The sequence below is a fragment of the Chiloscyllium plagiosum genome, unplaced genomic scaffold, assembly GCF_037043375.1.
Source record: "Chiloscyllium plagiosum isolate Xiang-an unplaced genomic scaffold, Cpla_swu_hap1 HiC_scaffold_15, whole genome shotgun sequence".
In the NCBI taxonomy this organism is placed as follows: domain Eukaryota; kingdom Metazoa; phylum Chordata; class Chondrichthyes; order Orectolobiformes; family Hemiscylliidae; genus Chiloscyllium; species Chiloscyllium plagiosum.
In genome coordinates, this window is record NW_028270153.1 from 25,417,404 (window position 1) to 25,444,493 (window position 27,090).

Below are 27,090 nucleotides of genomic sequence, written 5' to 3' on the forward strand. Positions count from 1 at the left end.
CGCCAGCTTACACCGAGCAAGAATGCTAATATTCTGATAGCCTTTAGATCTTCAGCAGGGCCTTACTATCCAACTCCATGTGAAATGAACAGAGGTAAATCTCAGGTTTGAGAGTGTGGTGCTGGAAAAGTACAACAGGTCAGGCAGCAACTGCGGAGCAGGAGAATTGATGTTTTGGGCAAAAGCCCTTCATCAGGAATTGATGAAGGGCTTTTGCCCAAAATGTCGATTCTCCTGCTCCTCAGATGCTGCCTGACCTGCTGTGCTTTTCCAGCACCACACTCTCGACTCTTATCTCCAGCATCTGCAGTCCTCACTTTCTCCTAGGAAATATCAGGTTGTTTAGTGTAAAGAAAGAAGTATGCATATTTATAAATCACTTTCATGGCTTCAGGTCCAAAGTGCTTCACAGTCAATGAAGTGACATTGCTAAAATGTAGCAAATATAATGCATTACTGATTTCTGATTTGCAATGCTAATTTTATACCTCGGTGGTTGCAACTGGGTGACAGGTTGAAATTCCACCATAACCTCACATGTCTGTAAATACGATCTAAATCCTAAGCCCCAGTGGAAGCAGGCATGAAGACAAGTGGAATTGCTGGGCAGTTTGCTGATTCCCCAGCTCCATCGTGTTCCCAGGCTGCATTTGCTGATATCACAACTATGGAAGGTGTGCAAGATATTACGGAACCTGCATCCATTATTTAATGGCATATGCTATATAATTTGTGTATTGCAATTGATTCGTCACTAATGCTTGATTTCATATACATCTTACATTTTTTGAGAAAATGTCTAATAGTGACCATGTAACCTTTGCTGATTTATAAAAAAATCCATTTGATTCACTAATGTGCTTTCGAGAAGGAAATCTGCCAATCCTTACCTGGTCTGGCCTACATGTGGCTACACACTTACAGCCTCTGAGCAATTAAGGATAGGCAATAATTAGTAGCCTAGCCAGTGATACCTACATCCCATGAGTGAATAATAAAAAAAAATCATCTGATTACTGCCTGTTCGTTTCAATATTTACTTTTCACTTTGGGTTGATTTACAACATTGACATATGTGCCTGGAGGAGAAAGGGCAGGGTACTGGATTTAAACAGATAGCTTAGTGGTAATGGAATGAATTGGGCCTATTAAACTCCTAAAAGATATCTCAGGATATTCATGTTAGATTGTGATAATATAGTGCTGACACTTCCTTGACGTGGATGTGTTACAGCCAACTGAGGGGGAAAACTACACATGCACAGAAAAATGCACTTGTGCGAAGATGCCAAGGATGCTTTCAGGTTGGCATTTGGCAATTTTGTCTCTCCCAGGAGGGGATCTATAAAATGGTGGGGGAAGCAGCAGAACTACCCACTTGCAAGTGGTTTGCTGCAAATTCATTTAATGTCCATTCAAAGCCAATTACTGGAATCGAACTGGGATTCTCCTGCTGTCCTCATCCTGACCCCCTCCCCCCAGGTGGCAAGAAACAGGGCAAGTGACTGGTGATGGCATGCTGTAAACAGACCGCAGGTCAGGGCAGTCCTTCAGGCAGGCTGAGAGACCCTCTCTGATTAATACCTGTAGTTACAGGTGACCTGGTAAAAGAAGTTTCTTTTTGTAGTGATGTAATAGTGGTCCAGCTGATAATAAATCATAAATTAAGAAAAACTTGTTTTTAAAGTTGGAGAGAAGGTGAGTTGCCTTTTCCCTCGTGTACCTGCAAGGGCGGTCTGCTATTTTAGAGCTGAAAACCCCTTCTGACCAATTCGGAGAGAATCAGAGGTGAATTTCTCTGCCCCAACAGTGTGGATTTCTGATCCCTATTTGACTGCGTGGGTGAGCCTTGAAGGTCATCGGAAAAATCCTGCCCTCTGATTACTCGCTTGAAGCAGACTCTGAACAAAACTTTAATTTTGTTTCTGCTCAGTTTCTTGAAATATAACATCATTGCTGTGTTTGCTAGTTTGTGTAGTGTTAGCCCAGCAATTAGCTCAAGGCTTTTTCATGTTGCAACAGTCCATTAAGTTTGTTGCTACTATAAAAAGCTCACAGAGCTGCAGTGAAGTCATTTGATTTTTAAAATAATTTAGTACAATCTGTTACCATTGAGTTAGAACCACAGTAAATTCAAAAACATTAGCAGTGTGCGTGGTTAAAAGCAAAAACCTTACCAGATTCACCAATGATTCCTGTCAGTATGAAACCATAATGAGAACAATACAAACATGCATATCCTGATAGTTAAGCAGTTGCCTGGCAACCGAAGAGCTAATAGAGCTTCAGTAGTTACTGATATAATTTTTCAAATGTTCACAGCAAGCAAAACCAGTAATAAAGGGATTTCACAATGAAATGTAGTGTAAACAGAGCAGCTCTGACATGTACATAATGTAGACTTAAAATACATTTCTTTATAATGATATAAGTCTCCCCACTAAAATATTTATGCACATTCATAGAATTACAAATTTGAGAACAAGGCTATTCAACCCATTGTGCTTATGCTAGTGCTTTGAGAGAACTATCTAATTAGTTCCACTTCTCTGCACTTTCTCCAAGATAGATTCTTGGGGACAATGGAGGTAATGAGTGGGAACAGGAGAAAAGCCAACGTAAGTGACACTATGACTACAAATATAGAGCTAAGAATGGATTCAAGTGAGAGCAGTCCTATTTAGCTCCATGACAGGGGAAAGACAGCAGAATAGGATGGTGTGGTCATCCAGTGAAAGGCTGCATACAAGTCGAGTGGGAAACCTTACCCTCAGTGGAGTTGCATAGTATGTCATAGAGTCATAGAGTCACATAGTATGGAAACAGACCCTGCGATCCAACTAGCCCATGCTGACCATAATCCAAACTAAACTGGTCCCACCTGCCTGCTCCTGGCCCAAATCCCTCCAACCTTTCCTATTCATGTAGTTACCCAAATGTCTTTTAAACATTGTATTGTGCCCACATCCACCACTTCCTCAGGAAGTTAATTCCACATACAAACCACCCTATGTGTAAAACATTTGCCCCTCGTATCTTTTTTAAATCTCTCTCTTCTCACCTTAAAAAATGTGTCCCCTAGTCTTGAAATACCCCATCCTCAAGAAAAGACTTCTATCATTAACCCAATCTATACCCATCATGATAATATAAATATCTCTCAGGTCACCTATATTGAACCCCATTTGCCACTTTTCAACCAATTCACCCATTTGATCAAGAACTCTTTGTAATCTTAGAATCTGGAATTTTGAAAAGTTAGTTACAGTTGGGTTTGGATGCCCTGATACTGTGTTAGAGGTGGGAATATGATTCAGTTCTGGGGAAGGTGAGCATGGACTTGGGAGATGAAAACATGGCCAAGTACTTCAGAGAAGAGTGGAAAGTTGGACATTGGATGATAGTTTGCATGAATAATGGAGGCAAATTTAGATTTTTTTGAGGCCAGGATATAGACAGCAAATTTAGGTAAAGAAGGGAAACATCTGAAGAGAAACAATTGTTACTAATATTGAGTACAATGGGGATTGGGAAGGAAAGCTGTATTGTATAATGAAACACAGAAGGTATTGATTGTTATGCAATGTATTTTATACATATACATAAAATGGTGAAATTTGTAGTTGACATTTGAGACATTGAACATTGCTAGCCATTAGGGTATCATCATTCTACCATGAAACTTTACAATGTCATTGCAATTTTAACACTTAAATTTTCCCAAAAGATTGGTAAGGTATTTTAACATGGAAGTAAGACGATAACCTAAGAAATGCTGTTTTACAAATCTGTAAATTATACCATACTTGCATGTGTGATATATTCTCATTATTTGTGAACTTGGACTTACAAATAGGAATAAAAAAAGATTTTTATTTTATGTTCTGTGAAAGTGACCTGTTTTTTATAAAAAAACAATGGACACAAGTCATTTTGAGCAGTGAACTAAAGACAGTAAGACAGTACTGTTTCTAACACAATATTGACTTAGCTAAATGACTCGATCAACTACCCTGGGTTGTGAACTGATGAAATACAAAGTTTAACTTTTATGATGTAGGAAAAGACTGATAGCATGGCACCACGAGTATAGTTTGTCCAAAAGAAAAGAAATAATTTTAGCAGAAGCACATTTAAAAACAAATGTTTAGAAGTCTCCAGATTGTGAGAGTTTAGTTTATTGAAGTCTTCAGGCCATGAGAATTTGTAGAAATTTCCAGGCTTACAGAATAGATAAGATATTTTCAGGACCACAGAAATAAAATTAAGTCCTCAGCAATTTGAGGAGAAGGACTGGAAAGAATCATTTGAGTAACAAATTAAAGAGTTTAACTAAAATTGATAGTTCACTGGGATTGAGCGACTGTGAGGGATATTGCTGGGAAAAGGTTGAATCTTTTTGTTGCTTATGTTAAGACCTTTGTAAATTGTCATCCAGATATATCTATATGTAAGCACAACCATTTTTTCTTTCTGTATGATAAATTTGTGTTCTTTTGTTACAGAACATTGGCAGCCTCATGTGATTTTGTTTAGTAACTGATCACTACAGTAGTGACAATCACAAACAAAAATAAAACTTATGATCTAGCAAGTCAGGTTTTACCCAGACATCTGACTTGTGTAGTATACCATCAGCTGGGATCATTATACATGACAATCTTCGGCCTGCTACTGTGACTAAAGGAAACTGATTTAGCACAGTTGGCTAGATTGGTGGTTTGCAGAGCAGTGTGATACCAACAGGGTGGGTTCAATTCCTATCACTGGTTAGAGGTTACTATGAAGGACTCTCCTTCACACCCTCACCAGAGGTGTGGTGGCGCACAGGTTAAATCACCATCTGTTATTTCTCTCTCATGAGGGAGTAGCCCCTTTGGTTTGGTTAGACTATGATGAGACAACTGTAACTATGATAACAACATTTCAAAACATGTTAGTTAACACTTTCCTTAAAATTATCTCCAAGACTAGCCATGACTAATATTAAATACAGTACCTGCAAGATTAATGTGTAATAAAAATATGAAAACTTAAAAGAAAGTAATATCTGACAATAAAATTATATTAACACAAAATACAAATAAATTAATTGACAAAGTAGTCGAAATTTTATCTTAAGTACATAAATTGCAACATATGTGACTAAAAATTAAATTTCTTGACTCTATCATATTTACTTAAGCAAGTATATCACGTGCTTTACTTTGTATCTTTATCTCAAATCCGTCAGTGTTTACAGGGACTAAAAGTAGGTTACTGCTTGTGAATGACACAAAGAGAAGGGCATAATGAATCTTGTATGGTAGGGTTGTCAGAACACATTAAGAAGTACATTAGTAATGCTATTGGTAATGCCACCATGGATCTCATTAATTATTCAGCTTGAAAATAAAAATTTGATGCAACTCATGGTTCAGAAAATCAATATCAAACTCATTGCAAAATGCATCGACTGATTTGATGAGAATTGTTAAGTATGAATTAATTGCATTCTGCCACCAATTTAGAAACTGTAAAATTAGTTCAAGAATTTAACATCACTGAGAGCCATTCGAACACCTGGGGCCCAGTAATAATGAACATGAATTTCATGGTAAATTGTACAAGAAAAATAAGCCCCGTCAAATCTCATGCTTCTTGTAATCTATGACATTGTTCAACTGAAATGTCATTTTTACAGAGCAACACTTTTAGTTTTACTTTGATTTACAATCAATGCAGGTTTTAACTCCTACACCAACCAACACTTATTGACAAGCTTCCCAGAAGGAATGGATACCATCCTTTTACAATGAACTCATCCACTTGCAGTATTAAATGAGATTCTTAATGTAGCATGGAAATGTTGATGATTTGGTATTAATAATTCTTCAGGCTTTCCAATATCTCACTGGTATAATTCAGTTTTGAGTTAATCTTGTTTATTTCCACCCTGCACAAAGTCGGTTCACTTCATAATAATGTGGTTACATAACTTATTTGCATTAATTATACAAACCATGTCTGAGTTCCCTTGGTCAATATACTTCTAAAACTTCACTGATACTCCAATGCAGTATTGACAGATTACTGCGTTGTCACAGTTGGTCACTTTGGGAGGATATAAAAAACTCCACAGCATTATGTTTGGGAAGTCAGAGTCTTCTTGTCACAATCCTTCCTCAATTAGCACCCGAGAAACAAATGATCAGACAGCATTTTGAGGCAACTTATATGCAAAATGGCTGTCTCAGTTACCAATACGACAATAATGCCTGCAATATTTGGATAACTGTGTGACAAGTGCTTTAAAATGTTTCCCCAGAAATTGATAAGGGACTGCTTGCTCCTGTTCTTGCTTCTATTTCGGAAAAGTGAAGAGAGATACTATGTTCATCTCAATGCAGATTGCCTCAATCTCTTGTTATGTGCATAAAATTGACATTGTAAACCATTTACCATTTAACAGAATAAACGTGTACATGTGGGTACATTTAAAGGGATTAGAAAATTAGTATGATGTAAAAATATTGCGGAAGTCTCACCTGCTCTAGAGATGTGTAATAACATCACTGAATAGGTCATTTAGAAAAATAGGTTTAAAAATAAAACTAATTAATCTAAAGAAATATTAAAGTCAACGCAAATAAGACTGCCTTTTAATCATCTGATTCTTTGAGGTGCTTAACATGAAAGAAACAAAGAGATGGATGGGGATCTAAAGCAAAATTGTCTTGTAGTGTCAAATAATAACATTACTGAGGACACTCACCTGTTGAATATTTATTTTGACAAGATGATTGCAAAGAGGATCAAAGGTTATGGGGATAAGGAGGGAGAATGGGGTTGACAAACTTATCAAGCATGACTGAATGGCGAAGCAGGCTCGATTGGCTGGATGGCCTAACTTCTGCTCCTATGTCTTGTGGTCTTATAACAAAGTGGTCTTTGATGAAAGATTATCGGGATGTACCTGAATATAGAATTGGTGTTAAAGTCAGGTCATACAATCATAGAGTCCCTACAGTGTGATGGCAGGCCATTTGGCCCATCAAGTCCACACTGATCCTCCAAAGAGCATCCCACCCCTATAATCCTGCATTTCCCATGGCTAACCCATCTGGCCTACACATCCCCAGAGACCGTGGGCAATTTAGCATGGCCAATACACCTAACCTGCACATCTTTGGACAGATAGTCATGATCATATTAAATGGCAGATTAGGCTGAAAAGGCCGAGTGGCCTACTCTTGTTCCTTGGTTGTACATGTGTTTAATGACAAGAGCTGATTTGAAATTATTGAACTAGGCTCTGAATTAGAGATTTTGTGAGATGTGTGGGTTATTAAGAACCGTGAAGCATTACATCTCAGGGCAACTTTTCTGAATTTTGACCTCTCCCACAAGAAGGTCTGTCAACTGCTGGGCCAAAACCAACAAAAAAAATGTATATGCATTAAGAAAGATTGATACATTTTTCTAAACTTAAAAGTTGGAAAATAGTTGGATGCTAAAATTCCTCAGACCACAATCTAGTTGTAACTGCTGAGACTGTGCTTCATCAATGCCGTGTTGGTACTGGTTCAAATGAGACTCAACTCAGAATTGCACTAATTACTTTGTTTGCCAACAAGGCAAAACTCTGCATCATGTTTCCTCATGATAACACATGCTACAATCAATCATATTCCTGCCATCTTAAAATATGTATTTTGATTGCTGAAGTTGAAGTTTGAACATGTATGAGACTCATACCATTTTTCCTGTCCACTATTTTATTCAGACATTAATTGTCTATTGTAAATGGAGTGGTACAATAAATGGATGCAACACAAGCGTAGTAAATGTTAATACGCAATCTTCATCGACAAAATAAAAGAAATCATTCAAAGTAAAATTTTCATGAACATTTGCATGTGAGCCATTTCTTTCTTTGATTAACTGTGTTCTTGAAACTAGTCAGTTACTGATTGACAGTTTTAGCCACCAAATCAGGAGACATATTTTTCTGAAGTACTGATTAAAACACTACTAATTGTTATTATTTATGAATTATCAACATTATTTATCTGTCCTTATTGGCAAAATCTACTATATTCACTGCACAACTACAAGCTTACAAAAGATTCTTGAGTGAATTTTCACTATTATCAAGTGATACTTGGCAAGGACATGTAAGGTGTGGATACTCTTAAGATTATACAACTCAGACAGCTCACTGATAACTAAACGTGCTCCTGAGTATCCAGTTAAGCAAGTAATCCACCCACACGCAACATTCTATTGCACTTAATTAAGAACGTCACTACATAATTGCAGAAACACTCGTGAGGCAGTTAGTTTGTACTACACTTCATGCAAATCAAAATTAAACCAACAATGTTTAAGTTTTTAGTAAAGAATCACAGAACTTTTGGGACATTGCAGTAAAGGAAGAGGTCAATTGGCCCACAGTGTTTGCACTGGCTGAACAAACTAACCACCTATGCTAATCTCATTTACCAGGTTTATGATTATAGCATTCCAGGTTACAGCACGTCAGGTACAGATTCACGTTCCTTTTAAATGAGTTCAGTGTTTTGACATCAAGTACCAAACTTGGCAGTGAATTTTAGACACTGTTCACTCTGTGGATGAAAAAGGCTTTTCCTCATATCTCTACTACTCCTTCCAAGTTCATCTTAAATGTGTGGGCCCTGGTAATTGACCTCTTTGCTAGGAGAATTAGGTCTTCCTTGTCCACTCAATCAAAGCTATACATTATTTTATATATCTCCAACTAAACAGCCTTTTGACTTCTTCAATTCAAAGAAGAACAACCCTAGCTTATCTAATCTTTTTTATACCTGCAATTTTCAAGCCCTGGCAATATTCTTGTAAATCTTTGTACTTTCTATTTAGGATAATTTATCTTTCTAGTAATATGGAGACCAGAATTGTACACAAAACTCTAGCTTTAGGTTAACAGTGCCTTATGTAATTTCAGAAATATATTCCTGCTCTTGAATTTGATATCTCACCCAGTGAAGGAAAGCTGCCTTATGTCATCTTTACCATCTCATCTGCCTGTTGTGCTACCTTTAGTCCAAGGTTTCTCACTTCCTCTAACCCTCTCAGGACCCTCCCAATTCTTGTGCATTCCCTTGCTTTGTTTGCTCCCCTCAAATGCATAACTTCGCAGTTCTCCAGATTGAATTTCATTTGTCGCTTTTCTGTCCATTTGAACAAACCATTGGTATCTTTCTGCAATCTACAGCCATCCTCTTCACTATGAACTATCTAGTCAATTTTCCATTGTCTGCAGATTTCCCAATCATGCCTCCAACATTTAAGTATAAGTCACTAACATATATGATAAAGAGCAAAGCACCTAAAATAAGCCTTGCGGAACACCAATGGAAACTGCTTTCCTTTCACATAAACATTCAATGACTGTTGAATGTCTAAATCAGAAAAACACACATGACTCGATATTAACCCCTGCCTCCATGTCCAAGGGGATTGAGGTGCACAACAGATTGGAATTGGAGCAGAATAGGTACTTCCCCATTTGTGTCACTCTCTTGCTGGGCCATCATTCAGGCCCTGATGTATTTGGTTCCTCTGAGTTGTGTAGTGTTGTTGGTGTCAGGGAAAGCTGACAGCAGGTCACTTTAAGGCCAGAAGTGGCCCAACAAGGTAATTTGTTAAACATTTTACTGTTTTCTATGTTGCTTAGTAGGATCAAAGTGCTCTGGGCTCAAAAGAGAAGCAATTAGTACATCTCGGGGGAAAAAAAGCAGTAATACTTGGAATGGGATGTATTAATCATGCTGGAGCTCCATTTTGAAGTATGAAAAGTGATTTGGACCAGTCAGTATCACTCCTGGGGTTTACTATTTGTTTTCCTTCTGAGCTATCTCAAGTGTTCTTCATTCCCTGACTGTCAGCTTGTCTCAAACCTGCTGCTTGGATTAATAGGATGGTCTGTGGTTTCATCCTCTTCCAGTTCAAATTCTTGCTTCCACCTATTAGTTGGGGAATGATTTCTGCAGAATCAGGTTAGAGATCTGGATCTACGGTACTAGACCTAAATTTATAATAGATATGTTAAGCCTCTCTGACTAAGCTAGAGTCTCCTAAAATAATAAAAAAGTCAACTCTTGCACATTTCTGAAAACTACTTGGGAGAAAAATTATTGGAGCACTTTACTATCTTGTTTCACTTCAGTCAGACTCTCAAAACATTGGGCCATAATGTGAACAGGATGCAGCACAGTTGGGCGGAGCATACTCTATCATAACTAGTTTTTGCAGCAGAGGGGATTATGAGTCATGTAAGCACTGCTATTGACTGATTGGTATGAACTGAACTGTTATTTTATCTCAGAATAGGTCTGAAGGCAGAAATTATGTTAGAAAAGCTGCCAGTGTCCAGCCCAACCAGAGTTGGCAAACTTAAGTTAAAATAGTCCAGCCACACGTCATCATAACTATGCAAATTTATCACTTGCTCAATTCCCCCATTCCTCAATCACACTTACATTCAAATTGGGCCTGCAGCCAAATTCTGCATTGAGATGAAATGTTTCTGATTCTTTAAATGCATCAATATTCTTCCATGTTGATGCTCATATTAAGGAGTAGTTACACTGTTTTGCTCACAACAAGAGTTTTAAATCATATTAATAGCAATGTTATGCTTTTATGAGTACAGATGAAAGTGTCTTTAGTCAAAATATCCTATTCTCAGCTCACTGTATATTAAACATGCATAAATCTCAAAGTTATTTATTTTAACACTATCCTAGCAGACATTTGTGCTTCTAATAGTAATTTGAAATGAACCAAATATGACTAAATTCTTTGTTACAGTGGGATATTAAACATTTCCTTCTTTTGACTTTTATTTGGTCAATGTGACATTGTTCACAATGGTTTCTCTTTTCCCAGCTTCCCAGGAATAAGTGATCCCTAAATTTTATTGTGCTTCAAGTACTTGTAATCAAAACAAGATTTTACATAGGTGAGAAAGTACAGATGACATTATGAGAGCAATTATAGAAGCCATTGTGAATAAACTTTATTTGTTAGCAGAAGCAATGCACGTATAGCTACTTATATAGAGCTAGCACTGCACCTTTCTGCTAATTTCAGGTGAGATTTCTGAATACAACTCCCTGTACATAGACTGTTTTATGAAGTACTGTCCATGTTGAGCTGTGCTCTGTGATTCTTGACCCATAAGTACAATGGATCACTTAAAAGTTTGGACAACTTTAGTATGAGTAGGTTGGGCCATGTAAAATAAATGCTGTATTTAACTGCTCAGTAGCAACAAACGTTGACCCTGGAAGTATTCAAAGTAAGTGTACCAAATTGGCTGAAATTGAGCTGGGTACTCGAGGATTAGCTCCTCCATCTTTCAATTAAAAGCTTATTTGCATAGGAAGTGCCAGAGATCTCATCTCTTAAAATGTATATTCAGCTAAGGAACAGAAGCAGGTTTGGAGTTCCAGGTTAATATTGTGAAATCTATTCTTTCTTCAAAATAATCATAAGCCACAACCTCCTTTTTTTTCCCCAGAGTCCTTCAACACTCCAGAAGGTTATGCCAACCTTACCTGATTTTCTGGAACCTTTATTATGAAATTATTCAAGCCACTGGTTTCAAATGATAATTTTTTATGATCATAAGGTGAGGGTCACTCCTGTTGCAGAACACTACTTCTGCATCCACCATCAACATCCAGCTTTGGATTAGATGGTGCATAAATTTCCTCACCTACTTCAGCATATAGCACTTAAGTCCTCTAGAGTGACAGTTCCATTTCCCACACCATCCTAATTTGATATTTAATGCAAACAATTGCCAAATTTAATAACTTTCTGGAGTAGGAGCAATGTCCACCAGGAGTTGGGTTGAGTACTTCCAAACTAATTCCATGTAAGGCTTTCTTTACAACTCCCAGAAAGAGACTTTCTTCTAAATGTCTGGCTCAATGCAGTTGAGGCTCCACAAAGGTATTGGGCTTGATTTTGTGACCATGGATTACCTCCACTTTATCGAATCTCTCTGGTCTGGTTAAATCTGGCTACAAAGGGTGGGTGAGATGCTGCACCAGTTTCCTGAACAAGTCTGTTAACTCACTGCTCCAATGTTGAGTGCAGTTCATAACACAATAGTAAGAAAACTTAGCTGGATTTATGCCAAGATCAACATTTGTTCATGTTATTTTTGGACCTTTAAATTGTGCTTAGGCTGGAAAAAGACAGACTAGCGCTGACATCACAATGGCCCAGGATGTTACATCCATTGATATTCCATATCTCTTTGTAGGAAAGTAGCTGGTATCCACTTGATGCTTCTGTCCGATGGCATGGGTGAGATCGAAAACTTGCGTGATTCATCATCCATCGTCGCCACCACCCCATCACCTTTCAAACACGAAGCTTTTGTTGTGATATGTCATGACAACTTTTTGGTCTTTGCTATAACAAATAATACACAAACATATTGTCCAATAGAAAAAGAACTTACTCTCCTATACAAACAGCAATTCCACAAGGTTAGCATTAAAAAGTTGTACAACTAAATGGAAATCCAGTAAAGAAGAATGAATGAAATAATTTCCATTATGTATCTTATTTTAAGAACTGTATTCAGGAGAGCAAGGGAAAAATATATTTAAAATATATTTTCAGCAATTAAAAATAAAGTTTTTCTTCATGAGAAATCTAAATTCTTTGTTATGCCACAAAATCATTCTCCAAATTTTACATGAAAACACAAACCATTAACTTTTACAATGTTGTACTTTGTAATCCAACAGTGACTACCATCTCCAGAATTATCCAAACACTTTAAAATCCATGCCAAAGTTAAAGAACAATGACTTGCAACACAATCTATTCAACCCAATTGGAATGGTACATCTAAAGGCAGCACAGTGGGTGGATAATCATGCACAACTGCCACATTCTTCTCCTATGCCTTATATCCATATTAAAATGATGCATTAAAAGTTTTTTTTTAAAATCACAATATCAGAACAACAATTTTCAACTTTTGGTTCACCATTGCAAATGTTTAAAAGTGAAAATACATTTTGATTTATGCATTACAGGTTGGAGTTTTGTAAGTACTATATTCGTATTCTTTGTTCATCTCAGACTAACTGGATGCCCACAACAACAATGCTAAACCCACGAATACAACAAATAACATATTAACATTTGTATGACTTCTGGTTTCAGGGAACTAAACCATAGACAACAATAATAATTTTTAAAAGACCTTTACTCTACTATGTTTTAATTGGTATATATATAAATTAAATAGCTCATGGATAACCCTTGGATATGATTTATATCTTGTATGATGCTGGCCATTGCTTACTTAGAACTAGCTAATTGTTGAAGGATCAGGTCAGCTCACGATTAGGATGTAAGTGATATGCCAGGGACCTTCATAATGTAATAAACACTATCTGATGCAACATAGGATTTCTTCAAAACAGACCTGCAAAATGTGCACAATCAACTCATTTCTGATCCTTCAAAGTATCACAACGTACTGAATGGGAATTAGATTGTTTATGTGATACTTACTGGTGTTGGTTTGCATGGTTCGAACTGTGGTTGCTATAGGTGGAGGAGACACTGAGCGGACAGATGCATTGTCATCATCCTGAGAACAGCCAGCCTGGATTGCTCTTAGATAGCTGTGACTTCTTGAGCGGAAACAGCCAGGTATGGGCAGGTCCAGAGCATCCACTGCTTGGGAGTCCATCTCGCTGAAGACAGACTCACAGATATTTTCATATTGATTGCTGAAATCCATTTCTCTCTCCTTCAAATGTAATAAAGTGAAACAGAGTGTGGATTAAGCAATGAAAAGATAACTAAATACAATGTTTGATACCTTTAGTCATAGTTAAGCAGTCAATGAAAATTTAGTCACATCACGGCCACACACCTGTCCGAATGATATAACATTGTTTGCACTGCACAGGACCTGAGGGGATATTGACTTCAGAAGATGATATAATGAGCGACGACTAAAAGCTTGTTCAAAAAAAAAAATTGAGAGACTTTTAATACAGATAGAAATATAAAGATGTTGAGAAATTTACTGATGGAAACCTCAGTGACTGAAAGCATGGGTTCTAATGCTGGACTGAAGATACTGACAGAAGAAGAGATCAATAAGGTTGGAGGATAGGGAGGTAAAATCCAAGAACAGACTCCTGAGTGAGGGAGCCCCAAGGCTATACAAAGATTTACACAAAAACAATAAAGTTTTTTATTTCAGTCATGGGAGATCCAGAAGCCAACAAGGTTAGTACAGAAAGTGATAGATCATTAGCAGGGCATGACATGGGCTGCAGGGATTTAGATGGATTGATATTTGCAGATAGCGGAGAATGAGAATTTGACCAGGAGGACATTAGAGCAGTTGGGGCTTGAAATGAAAGAACCACCAACACCATGTTTGGGTTTCCTGTAATCAACATTTTGAATGTTACTTTTAGACAGAATCTTAACAGGGGTTTCAAAACTGTGGCTACAAAAACATGATAGAAGCCGAGTCCATTGGAATAAGGGGGCTTACTTCTTGATCTGTGTAAAGGCTGTCTATAAGACTCAAGTTATAAGTAGCAACTCACATGAAACTCAGTAACACCTATTACCCTGCACTTTGCTTGATTGCTATTTAAATGACCAGTTCAATATAATTCTCCTTGCTAACTGCTGATGATTTACAATAGTGTTACATGAAAAAGGATAAGAGGATATATGTGTGAAGCTTACATGTTGGCACACAGCAGCAGGACTAATTGCCTGTTACTTTGCTTTGGATTCTATGTAATTCTATGTAACATTGGACCATTCATTGCTGGCATACTTTGACAGTAATATGTATGACCTACAAGGTGACTAAGGCTGCATCTCCTTCCCCGTCAACATAAAGTCGAGTTGTTAATTCAGAAACGGGAAGTGTTGCATGAAGTAGATTGGCTGTACATCAAATAATCATGAAGGGTTAAAACTCAGGACAAAAGGGATTTGGAAATCATTTTTACATCAAGCAAGTTGAATTGGATGAGTGGAGAATTTTTATTTTTAGTCATACACTAAAAGCCATTTGGCCAGAAAGCTGTCATCTAGCTCATCGTGCCTATGCCTGGTCTTTTATACAAATATCTGAATTCCCCCATAACCCTGCAATATTTCTTCTTCAAATGTATCTCTAACTTCCATGAGAAAACTACTACTGAATCCACTTCTATCATCCATTCAATACTACTATGTAAACTAAAGAATTATATTTTGGCAAAAAAGTAAATTTGACTGTCACAAATAAGTGAAAACATTTGACCTGTTCTACACCTTTAACTAAACATGGAATAAAGCCGTCTAACCTTTTGCATCATGACTTCCCTCACGAAGTAGTAACTAAGTTGCTAAACTATAAATGGAAAAAACACATCTGTGAAAGACTTAAGTATCTGGTTCAAGTCAAATTGCCTTGATGATATTAAATCCTTAGAATATGCTTCCTCTGATGGGATGTTGGTCGGTGTGAGTCAGCTTTCATTAATGTAAGATTCTTAAACCATGTAAAGGAATATTGCTGCTTAACAGCTATAGATATATGTAAAACTAATACCACTTTGAGAAAGAAAATAGACTAATTCACGACTGAGTAATATTTCACTAAGGAAAAAGTGAGGACTGCAGATGCTGGAGATCAGAGCTGAAAATGTGTTCCTGGAAAAGAGCAGCAGGTCAGGCAGCATCCAAGAGCAGGAGAATCGACGTTTCAGGCATGAGCCCTACTTCAGGAATGAGGAAAGTGTGCCAAGATAAGATAAAAGGTAGGGAGGAGGGACATGGGGAAGGGCGTTGGAAATGCGATCGGTGGAAGGAGGTTAAGGTGAGGGTGATAGGCCGGAGTGAGGGTGGGGGCGGAGAGGTCAGGAAGAAGATTGCAGGTTGGGAAGGTGGTGCTGAGTTCGAGGATTGGAACTGAGACAAGGTGGGGGGAGGGAAAATGAGGAAACTGAAGAAATCTGAATTCATCCCTTGTGGTTGGAGGGTTCCTATGCGGAAAATGAGGCGCTCTTCCTCCAGCCGTCGTGTTGCTATGGTCTGGCGATGGAGGAGTCCAAGGACCTCCAGAACCATCCCTCCAGAACTACCCCTCTCTGAGGATATAACCCCACCCCCACTCCCAGCTCCAGCCACACACCAGGTCCTAGCTCCCAGCCCTGCTGTGTTTTCACCATCCTCCAGAACTACCCCTCTCTCAGGATAGCCCCCACGACGATCTCCATCCCCACGCCGAACCCCACCCCCACCCCAATCTCCGTCCCCGCCCCGATTCCCATCCCCACGTCTAACCCCGCCCCCACTCCCAGCTCCAGCCCCACACCAGGTCCTAGCTCCCATCCCTGTCATGTTTTCACCATCCCTCCAGAACTACCCCTCTCTGAGGATAGCCCCACGCCGATCTCCGTCCCCACGCCGAACCCCACCCCCGCCCCGATCTCCGTCCCTGCCCCGATTCCCGCCCCCACACTAACCCTGCCCCCACTCCCAGCGCCAGCCCAACACCAGGTCCTAGCTCCCAGCCCTGCCGTGTTTTCACTATCCCTCCAGAACTACCCCTCTCTGAGGATGAAAGATCAGTCCTCGGCAGAGGCCTCACCTTCATTCCCCTATGCTCTTGGATTAACGAGTTCAACACGCGGCAAGACAGCGAACAATTCTTCCGCCGCCTTTGCCTCCGCGCCTACTTCTTCAACCAGGATTCTCGCTCACCCTCTGATGACCCCTTCTCCCGCCTCCAACAACCCCATCCACCTGGACACCCCGTGCTGGCCTCTTACCCACCCTCGATCTCTTCATAGCCAACTGCCGCCGTGACATTAACCGCCTCAACCTCTCCACCCCTCTCACCCACTCCAACCTCTCACCCTCGGAACGTGCAGCCCTCCACTCCTTCCGTTCCAACCCCAACCTCACTATCAAACCGGCAGACAAGGGAGGCGCGGTAGTAGTTTGGCGCACCGACCTTTACACCGCTGAGGCTAAACGCCAGCTCGCGGACACCTCCTCCTACTGTCCCCTTGACCATGACCCCACCTCCCACCACCAAACCATCATCTCCCAGACCATCCATAACCTCCTCACCTCAGGGGATCTCCCATCAACCGCCTCAAACCTCATAGTCCCACAACCCCGCACCGCCCGTTTCAACCTCCTGCCCAAAATCCACAAACCTGACTGCCCCGGCCGACCCATTGTCTCAGCCTGCTCCTGCCCCACTGAACTCATCTCTGCATACCTCGACACGGTCCTGTCCCCCTTAGTCCAAGAACTCCCCACCTACGTTCTGGACAACACCCACACCTCCACCTCCTTCATGATTTTCGCTTCCCCGGTCTCCAACGCCTTATCTTCACCATGGACATCCAGTCCCTGTACACCTCCATCCCACATCACGAAGGACTCAAAGCCCTCCGCTTCTTCCTTTCCCGCCGTACCAACCAGTACTCTTCCACTGACACCCTCCTTCGATTGACTGAACTGGTCCTCACTCTGAACAACTTCTCTTTCCAATCTTCACACTTCCTCCAAACCAAAGGAATAGCCATGGGCACCTGCATGGGCCCCAGCTATGCCTGCCTCTTCGTAGGATATGTGGAACAGTCCATCTTCCGCAGCTACACTGGCACCATCCCCCACCTTTTCCTCCACTAGATCAATGACTGTATCGGCGCTGCCTCGTGCAACCACGAGGAGGTTGAACAGTTCATCCACTTTACCAACACCTTCCACCCCAACCTCAAAATTACCTGGACTGTTTCAGACTCCTCCCTCCCCTTCCTAGACCTCTCCATTTCTACCTCGGGCGACCGAATCAAAACGGACATTTACTATGAACCAACCGACTCCCACAGCTACCTAGACTACACCTCCTCCCACCCTGCCCCCTGTAAAAATGCCATCCCATATTCCCACTTCCTTCGTCTCTGCCGCATCTGCTCCCAGGAGGACCAGTTCCAATACCGAACAACCCAGATGGCCTTCTTCAAAGATCGCAATATCCCCCCAGACGTGATCGACGATGCCCTCCACCGCATCTCCTCCACTTCCCGCTCCTCCGCCCTTGAGCCCCGCCCCTCCAATCGCCACCAGGACAGAACCCCACTGGTCCTCACCTACCACCCCACCAACCTCCATATACATCGTATCATCCGCCGTCATTTCCGCCACCTCCAAACGGACCCCACCACCAGGGATATATTTCCCTCCCTTCCCCTATCAGCATTCCGAAAAGGCCACTCCCTCTGTGACTCCCTCATCAGGTTCACACCCCCCACCAACCCAACCTCCACTCCCGGCACCTTCCCCTGCAACCGCAAGAAATGCAAAACTTGCGCCCACACCTCCCCCCTTACTTCCCTCCAAGGCCCCAAGGGATCCTTCCATATCCGCCACAAATTCACCTGCACCTCCACACACATCATTTACTGCATCCACTGCACCCGATTTGGCCTCCTCTATATTGGGGAGACAGGCCGCCTACTTGCGGAACGTTTCAGAGACCACCTCTGGGACACCCGGACCAACCAACCCAACCACCTCGTGGCTCAACCCTTCAACTCCCCCTCCCACTCCACCAAGGACATGCAGGTTCTTGGACTCCTCCATCGCCAGACCATAGCAACACGATGGCTGGAGGAAGAGCGCCTCATCTTCTGCATAGGAACCCTCCAACCACAAGGGATGAATTCAGATTTCTCCAGTTTCCTAATTTCCCCTCCCCCCACCTTGTCTCAGTCCCAATCCTCGAACTCAGCACCACCTTCCTAACATGTAATCTTCTTCCTGACCTCTCCGCCCCCACCCCCAATCCGGCCTATCACCCTCACCTTAACCTCCTTCCACCTATTGCATTTCCAACGTCCCTCCCCCCTACCTTTTATCTGAGCCTGCCTGGCACACCTTCCTCATTCCTGAAGTAGGGCTCATGCCCGAAACGTTGATTCTCCTGTTCCTTGGATACTGCCCGACCTGCTGCGCTTTTCCAGCAACACATTTTCAGCTAATATTTCACTCAGACTATACGGTACTAAATGCTCAATTTTTTTTAAGATTACTTACAGCATGGAAACAGGCCCTTCAGCCCAACAAGTCCACACCAACCCGCCAAAGCACAACCCACCCAGACCCATTCCCCTACATTTACCCCTTCACCTAACACTATGGGCAATTTAGCATGGCCAATTCACCTGACCTGCACATTGTTGTTTGGATTGTGGGGGGAAACTGTAGCACCCGGAGGAAACCCACACAGACACAGGGAGAATGTGCAAACTCCACAAAGAGAGTCGCCTGAGGCGGGAATTAAACCCGGGTCTCTGGCGCTGTGAGGCAACAGTGCTAACCACTGTGCCACCATGCCGCCCAATAATGTAATGTTGATTACATTATTTTAAAATTATATTGTTGCAATACCTACTTTAGCCTTTTCCAACAAAGTCATGACACATAGATTAGATTAGATTAGATTACAGTGTGGAAACAGGCCCTTCGGCCCAACAAGTCCACACCGACCCGCCGAAGCGAAACCCACCCATACCCCTACATTTACCCATTACCTAACACTACGGGCAATTTAGTATGGCCAATTCACCTGACCCTGCACATCTTTGGACTGTGGGAGGAAACCGGAGCACCCGGAGGAAACCCACGCAGACACGGGGAGAACGTGCAAACTCCACACAGTCAGTCGCCTGAGTCGGGAATTGAACCCGAGTCTCTGGCGCTGCGAGGCAGCAGTGCTAACCACTGTGCCACCGTGCCACATACAAAAATTGAAACTTCTTAGGACCTGTTCATGGCATCTATGCTTGAATGATGTTTCCAATATTGACCGTCTGTTAATTGCTTTGTAAAGGGGGTGCTGAATTTCCACCCTTTACAATATGAGCTAATTGGAAATAGTCAAAATAGTTTCAACTGGTGGTCCTCCAGTTATAACCATGCTGACTGTTGTCAAGTATGATATACTTCAGAGAATCAGGATTTCTGCATGTATGGAGATGGCAGATATGGTGTTTTGCTAGTTACCAGCTGACAGACACAAAAGAAATCACACGGCTACATGCCACGGTACAACATTTATGATGATACAGATTCAACCGCTACTGAATATGATGATCTCCACTTTGATTTTATTGACTTTGAACTTTTTCACCTTGTCAGTTCTAATTCATGTACTTCATCTCTGATAGGTCTTTTAAACATCACTCATAGCAGCAGCAGAGAAGGATGAAAAGTCCTTAGAAAACAGTCACATGACGCATGCATACCATTCACCAACACAGAAATACAAAGCTCAGTGAGGCCTCAAAGTCACATACGGTGAGCCAGTTGCATGATCAGGTGTCAGAGTCCAAGACAACTGGGAAGATTCTGGACAGAATCTAAAAGGGGGCTATGCGATGTGCGCTCTGGTGGGATTTGTGGCAGAATCATGGGAGAAGTCTGGAACAGCAGTAGAAATATTGTGTGGTTCATTTCCAGAGGTAGGGCAAACAATAAGATGCAACCTTTTCACGCAGAGGGTGGTACATGTATGGAATGAGCTGCCAGAGCAAGTGGTGGAGCCTGGTACAATTGCAACATTTAAGAGGCATTTGGACGGGTATATGAATAGGAAGGGTTTGGAGGGATATGGGCCGGGTGCTGGCAGGTGGGACTAGATTGGGTTGGGATATCTGGTCAGCATGGACGGGTTGGACCGAAGGGTCTGTTTCCATGCTGTATATCTCTATGACTCTATGAGTCTACCGTGAGTGGCAGGATGTCTCAGACATTTTCAGTGATATCCACCTCCACTGACATAGTGATCACCTCCTCGGAGCTTCCTTGGATCCGAAGACATGGATGCTGTCCAAGTGGAAACTGACTCTGACCACTGCCCTGTACATTCAATCCATAAGCTTACGTCAGGTGGAGGAAAGCCTCACTTTGGTCATTCAGCACGTCATTGAATTGCTCGCGAGTTCCTGACAAATAAAAAATGTAGGTGGATGATGAGGTAAAAGATGGAGAAAGGACACGTTGCAGTGAAGATTTCCTCAAAACAATTCAACTCCTCTTCCTTGGTCCCCCGTAACCATCCTGCAAAAGCCCAGAGTCTGACTCCTGTCGCATTGGTTGATTCTGCCTCAGCTGTCTCCCCTACCACCCCCCTCTTGAAGTACAGTTAGAACAGTCTTTCATAGAATCGTCAGAGTCCTCAAAACCTAGAGGATGTTGGCCATGAGGTCTCTCAGGATCAAGGGAATGAGCCCCCAGCTGTGCTGAAGCAATAGGAGTAACGCCATATTAGACTAATAGGAAAAGGAAGGGAAAGAATTTGTAGATTCTCAAGGGAGTTCACCGAGGTATTTTGAAATTGTTTAATAGCTTACAAATTGCTTTATCTGTCCTTTGTGAAAATAAAGTGATGAAAATTAGAAATAGGATTTAAAAGGATAAGAGATCCAAGATGTTGTTACGAGGTTAAAAAGCTGATATATCTCACCTGTGGCAACTGGAATGAATGTGACGGGTTGGACCATGAAAATATTTCCATGTTTTAAGTTATTTGAGTTCATCTCTTATCCAACAGATTTCATTCAACTGTTTCCTTAATTAACTTCGTTCACATGATTATTTTAATTCCACAAATATGAAACACAAACATTTAAATTCACACAAGTATTATATTCAAAACATTATTTGACAGAAAATATTTGTTTCACATTGAACTTACTTGCATTTATTTTACTTCACTTGGCTTGACTCTAGTTTAATTAGATTTACAATTTTTACAATATAATTTCTACTAACCATTCTTTATGTCCTCTGTGTTACTTTTAAATGCTCAGGATCCAAATTGACTTCTATACTCATTTCCTCAATGTTTGGTAGCAACATTCTTAATGTTTTATCGTCAGTGTCAAAGACAGCCTCTGGAGTAACATTTTCAATGCTACTATCTTCAGTGTTTGTTGAAACATTAAACATTTCCTGATAGACCACATTAACAACCTTCCTTTTTAAGCCAAAACAAGTATTTTCTTTGATGTTCCTACTTAGATGTTATGATGCTCTGATGTTTTTTAACAGGTGATTTGATTCTGTTGTTCCCATAAGAGGAACACTGATTGGGTCAGGTGGCTCAGGTTGTAATTGTACAATACAATGTAGGTGGCAGTTTTGCCACTGTGTGCTAGCATATGACTAACAAATCTCTGCTGTAATACCAACATCATCCTCTGCATGTGACTCATATTAATGAAGAGGATCAGAGATTAAAGGAGTCTTGGTCCCTTATATGCAGCACTGGTTCATCCTTGCACTTTGATGCATCTTGCTTGAGCCTCTTCATTTTCCCTTTCTCTAAATTGCTGTCTGTCACAGTTGGTCTTTTTTTACCTTTTTAGATTACATTACAGCGTGGAAACAGGCCCTTCGGCCCAACAAGTCCACATCGACCCGCCGAAGCGCTACCCACCCATGCCCCTACATTTACCCCTTACCTAACACTATGGGCAATTTAGCATGGCCAATTCACCTGACCTGCACATCTTTGGACTGTGGGAGGAAACCGGAGCCCCCGGAGGAAACCCACGCAGACACAGGGAGAACGTACAAACTCCACACAGTCAGTCGCCTGAGACGGGAATTGAACCCGGGTCTCAGGCGCTGTGAGGCAGCAGTGCTAACCACTTTTGTTCCAGACATTTTGTCTTCACTTGCTATTTATGCCACCAGTGGTTTTTCCTTACAAATATATATATATATATATATATATATATAAAATGTACATAGAACTTGTTGGGCCAAAGGGCCTGTTTCCACACTGTAAGTAATCTAATCTAATCTAATCTAATCTAATCTAAAATTTACGAAATATTAAAGAAAACAGGGACTAATGACATGAAGTTGACACATTCTTTCTTGGAATGCATTGTTAAAGTTGGTGAAAACACATCTTAAGGCTTCAGCTTTAATACCTGTCACATTCACTTCGAATGCCCATAGAGTGAATATCTCAGTTCATTACTTGTAATAACATTTTGGTTCTCTTGTTTTTTTCCAATCATATTTCTAATTTTCATCCTGTTATTTCCCAGAGAAAGGACAGATGACCCAACTTGAAAAATATTGAAGTAAACAATTTTGAAACACCTCAATGAATTATCTTGAGAATCTACAAGTTCTTTGCCTTCCTTTTCCTATTATTCCAATGTGGTAGTACTCCTATTGCCTCAGGAGAGTTAGAGGTTCATTCTCTTGATCCTGAGATACCTTGTGGACAACACCCTCTGAGTTTTGATGACTCTGAGAATTCTGTGAAAGACTTGTCCCAACTGTATTTATGCAGGAGGCAGAATCAGCCTCGAACTCAGATTCTAGTGTAGCGGCCTGCTGGCTGCTAAAACACAGATAGATAGCGAGTTTTATAGAGTCATACAGATATACAGCATGGAAACAGACCCTTCGGTCCAACCCTTCCATGCCAACCAGATATCCCAACCCAATCTAGTCCCATCTGCCAGCACCCGGCCCATATCCCTCCAAACCCTTCCTATTCATATACCCATCCAAATGCCTCTTAAATGTTGCAATTGTACCAGCCTCCACCACTTGCTCTGGCAGCTCATTCCATACATGTACCACCCTCTGTGTTAAAAAATTTGCCCTTAGGTCTCTTCTATCTTTCACCTCTCACTCTAAACCTATGCCCTCCAGTTCTGGACTCCCTGACCCACAGAAAAGACTTTGCCTATTTCCCCTATCCATGCCCCTCATAATTTTGTAAACCTCTATAAGGTCATCCCTCAGCCTCCGACACTCCAGGGAAAACACCCCAGCCTGTTCAGCTTCTCCCTGTAGCTCAGATCCTCCAACCCTGGCAACATCCTTGTAAATCTTTTCTGAACCCTTTCAAGTTTCACAACATCTTTCCGATAGGAAGGAGACCAGAATTGCATGCAATACTCCAACAATGGCCTAGCCAATGTCCTGTACAGCCACAACATGACCTCCGAACTCCTGTACTCAATACTCTGACCAATAAAGGAAAGCATACCAAACGCCTTCTTCACTATCCTATCTACCTGTGACTCCACTTTCAAGGAGCTATGAACCTGTACTCCAAGGTCTCTTTGTTCAGCAACACTCCCTAGGACCTTACCATTAAGTGTATAAGTCCTGCTAAGATTTGCTTTCCCAAAATACAGCAGCTTGCATTTATCTGAATTAAACTCCATCTGCCACTTCTCAGCCCATTGGCCCATTTGGTCCAGATCCTGTTGTAATCTGAGGTAACCGTCTTCGTTGTCCACTACACCTACAAAGATTTGTAGCTCAGGTTAAGGTTTTGGATGTAAGTTTGCTTGCTGAGCTGGAAGGTTCATTTTCAGACATTTCATCACCATACCTGGTGACATCATCAGCATGGTGGCTCAGTGTTTAGCACAGCTGCCTCAGAGCACCAGGGTCCCAGGTTCAATTCCAGCCTCGGGTGACTGTCTGTGTGGAGTTTGCACATTCTCCCTGTGTCTGTGTGGGTTTCCTCCAGGTGCTCCGGTTTCCTCCCACAGTCCAAAGATGTGCAGGTCAGGTGAATTGGCCATGCTAAATTACCCATAGTGTTAGGTGCATTAGTTAGAGGGAAATGGGTCTGGGTGGCTTACTCTTCAGAGGGTCGGTGTGGACTGGTTGGGCCGAAGGGCCTGTTTCCATATTGTAGGGAATCTAATCTAATCAGTGAGCCTCTGGTGAAGCACTGGTGTTATGACCTGCTTTCTATATATGTGTTAAGGTTTCCTTGGGTTAGTGATATCATTTCCTGTGATGATGTCATTTTCGGTTCTTTTTCTCAGAGTGTGGTCAATAGGCTCCAAGTCTATGTGTTTGTTGATAGAGTTCCAGTCGGAATGCCATCCTTCTAGGAATTCACATGTGTGTCTCCTAGAGCATGGCAGTCCAACTGGAACTCTATCAACAAACACATTGACTTGGACCCCATTTATCATCGCCTGAGAAAAAGCACAGGAAATGACATCACCACAGGAAATGACATCACCAACCCAAGGAAACCTAAACACATAAACAGAAAGTGCTTCATAACGTCAGCGCTTCACCAGAGGCTCATTGATAATGTTACCTAGTATGGTGACGAAACATCTGAAAACAAACCTTCCAGCTCAGTAAGCAAACTTATATCTGGACACAGATAGGTTACTAACTTGGCTAAACAGCAAGCGGCACTGGATACATTGGTTAAGTAAAACTCTGAAGTCACAAAATCTAGACACCAGACACAATGCAAATAAAGCAGTCAGTGCTAAAGATGTTAGCATAATGTAAACAGCAACAGCTGTCCTAGACCGACATACCCCAACAAATTATCGACCAGACAAAGAAGCCCCCAGTCAGAAAGGCACCAGGTCCTGCTACACAATGAAACAAACAGTAGCAAGCCATCCAAATGATTGACAATGTGTCAAACTATTAAGCGAGTCTCCCTGATTGGCCAGAACTATAGAAAGTTCCAGAAAACCGACCAAAAAGGTATAAAAACAGGGTTCATCTGCAGATTAATCTCTTGGACCCTTTTGGACCTTCTGAGGAGACTGACATGACAAAAGGTAAGAGACCAGCTGACCACCTGGAGAGAGAGAAGAGTAAAGAAAGCAGCTTCACAGTCCCATAGAGAGAGAAAGCAGCTGAGATAATCTACAGGAGATTTATGAAGTGTTGAGCTTAAGAGGCCAAATAGGATTAGAAATAGTATTGTTTTGTAGGAAAAACTATTCTAACTTGTTGCCTAACAAAATAGGACTGTTTTGCATTAGTAGCACCTTGTGTTCATAGTAATTTGACCACTTTGGTATTGTGGAACATCTGGGCAAATTCATTCAAAACATTCTGGTTGGAGTTGTCTAACTTCTGTAAGGAGGTATGAGATAATACCGGGCGTTTGCAGGATGGTTATGAGGGGAAAAGGAAGAGGAGTTAGAGTGTTTTGACATGTGTCCTTTCATCTCACCGTCCACATGCATGTTTTTATTAGTGAAGAAGTAGCGAGCACGTTTTGTGGGAACCACCAACTAGGCTCACCTGAGTAGTTTGGGCAGAGAATGTTGAACTTTGCTACTTTTGATGAAGTACGAGTTGTGTGAGGTTTTCGGAGGGCATATCACCCCACAAAGCCTAACAGGATTGCAGATAGACAATGAAATGATTGCAAATTAAATGTAGCTTCATGTATTTGACCTTTCAATGTCTTAGTGCCCAGCAGTCATGCATCCTGTGCTGTTGTCTATCAAATTGACCTTGACTCCATCTGCCCTGGGCACTGTCCCAAGCATTTTTCACTGTTAAAGGTACCAACAGTATAGGCAGGGCTGTTGAAATCCCTGCTAGACTACCCATATTTGCACCCCTGTGGTGTGGTTACGATGTCAACTCCCCGACAACAGGCCACTTAGTCCAGGTATCATCCTACCAAGTTCGGTTTAAATTGGCCCAAAGATCTCAGAGGAGTTTTTAACAAACTAAACATGGAGTCAGATAGACAGTTTGCTTTTACATGTACAGATTTTAAAAAATTAATTCATGGGATGTGGGCTTTGCTGGCTGGGTCAGCATTTCTTGCCCTTGAAAAAGTGGTGGTTAGCAACTTTGTTGAACTGCTGGAGCCATTAGCTGTTAGGGAGGGAGTTCCAGGACTTTGATCCAGCAACACTAAAGGAACGGTGATATACTTCCTCAGTCAGCATGTTGAGTAGCTTGGAGGGGAACTTGCAGATGGTGGTGTTCCCATGTATCTGCTAACACTGTCCTTCTTGAAGGAAATGGTTTTGGAAGGTGCTGCTGAGAAATCTTGCTGAATTTCCGTCTCCCATCTTGTAGACGATAGACTCTGCTGCTACTGAGTGTTGTTGCTGGAGGGAGTGGATATTTGTGGATGTAGTGCCAATCAAACAGATTTTTTTTGTCCTGGATGGTGCCAAGCATTTTGAATGCCTACGTTGGCCAATTGTTGCT

At 41.3% G+C, this 27,090-nt stretch overlaps 1 protein-coding gene across 3 annotated transcripts in view; it reads right to left on the minus strand.

Annotated features, from left to right (window-relative positions):
- Positions 1 to 27,090, minus strand: part of LOC122560192 (disks large-associated protein 4-like) — a 590,484-nt gene that overhangs the window by 97,103 nt on the left and 466,291 nt on the right. For all 3 annotated transcript variants that reach the window (XM_043710587.2, XM_043710586.2, XM_087994822.1), the window contains one exon: positions 13,573 to 13,813. In XM_043710587.2, the coding sequence (XP_043566522.1) occupies positions 13,573 to 13,813 (241 nt within the window). The remainder of the gene's footprint in view (positions 1 to 13,572; positions 13,814 to 27,090) is intronic.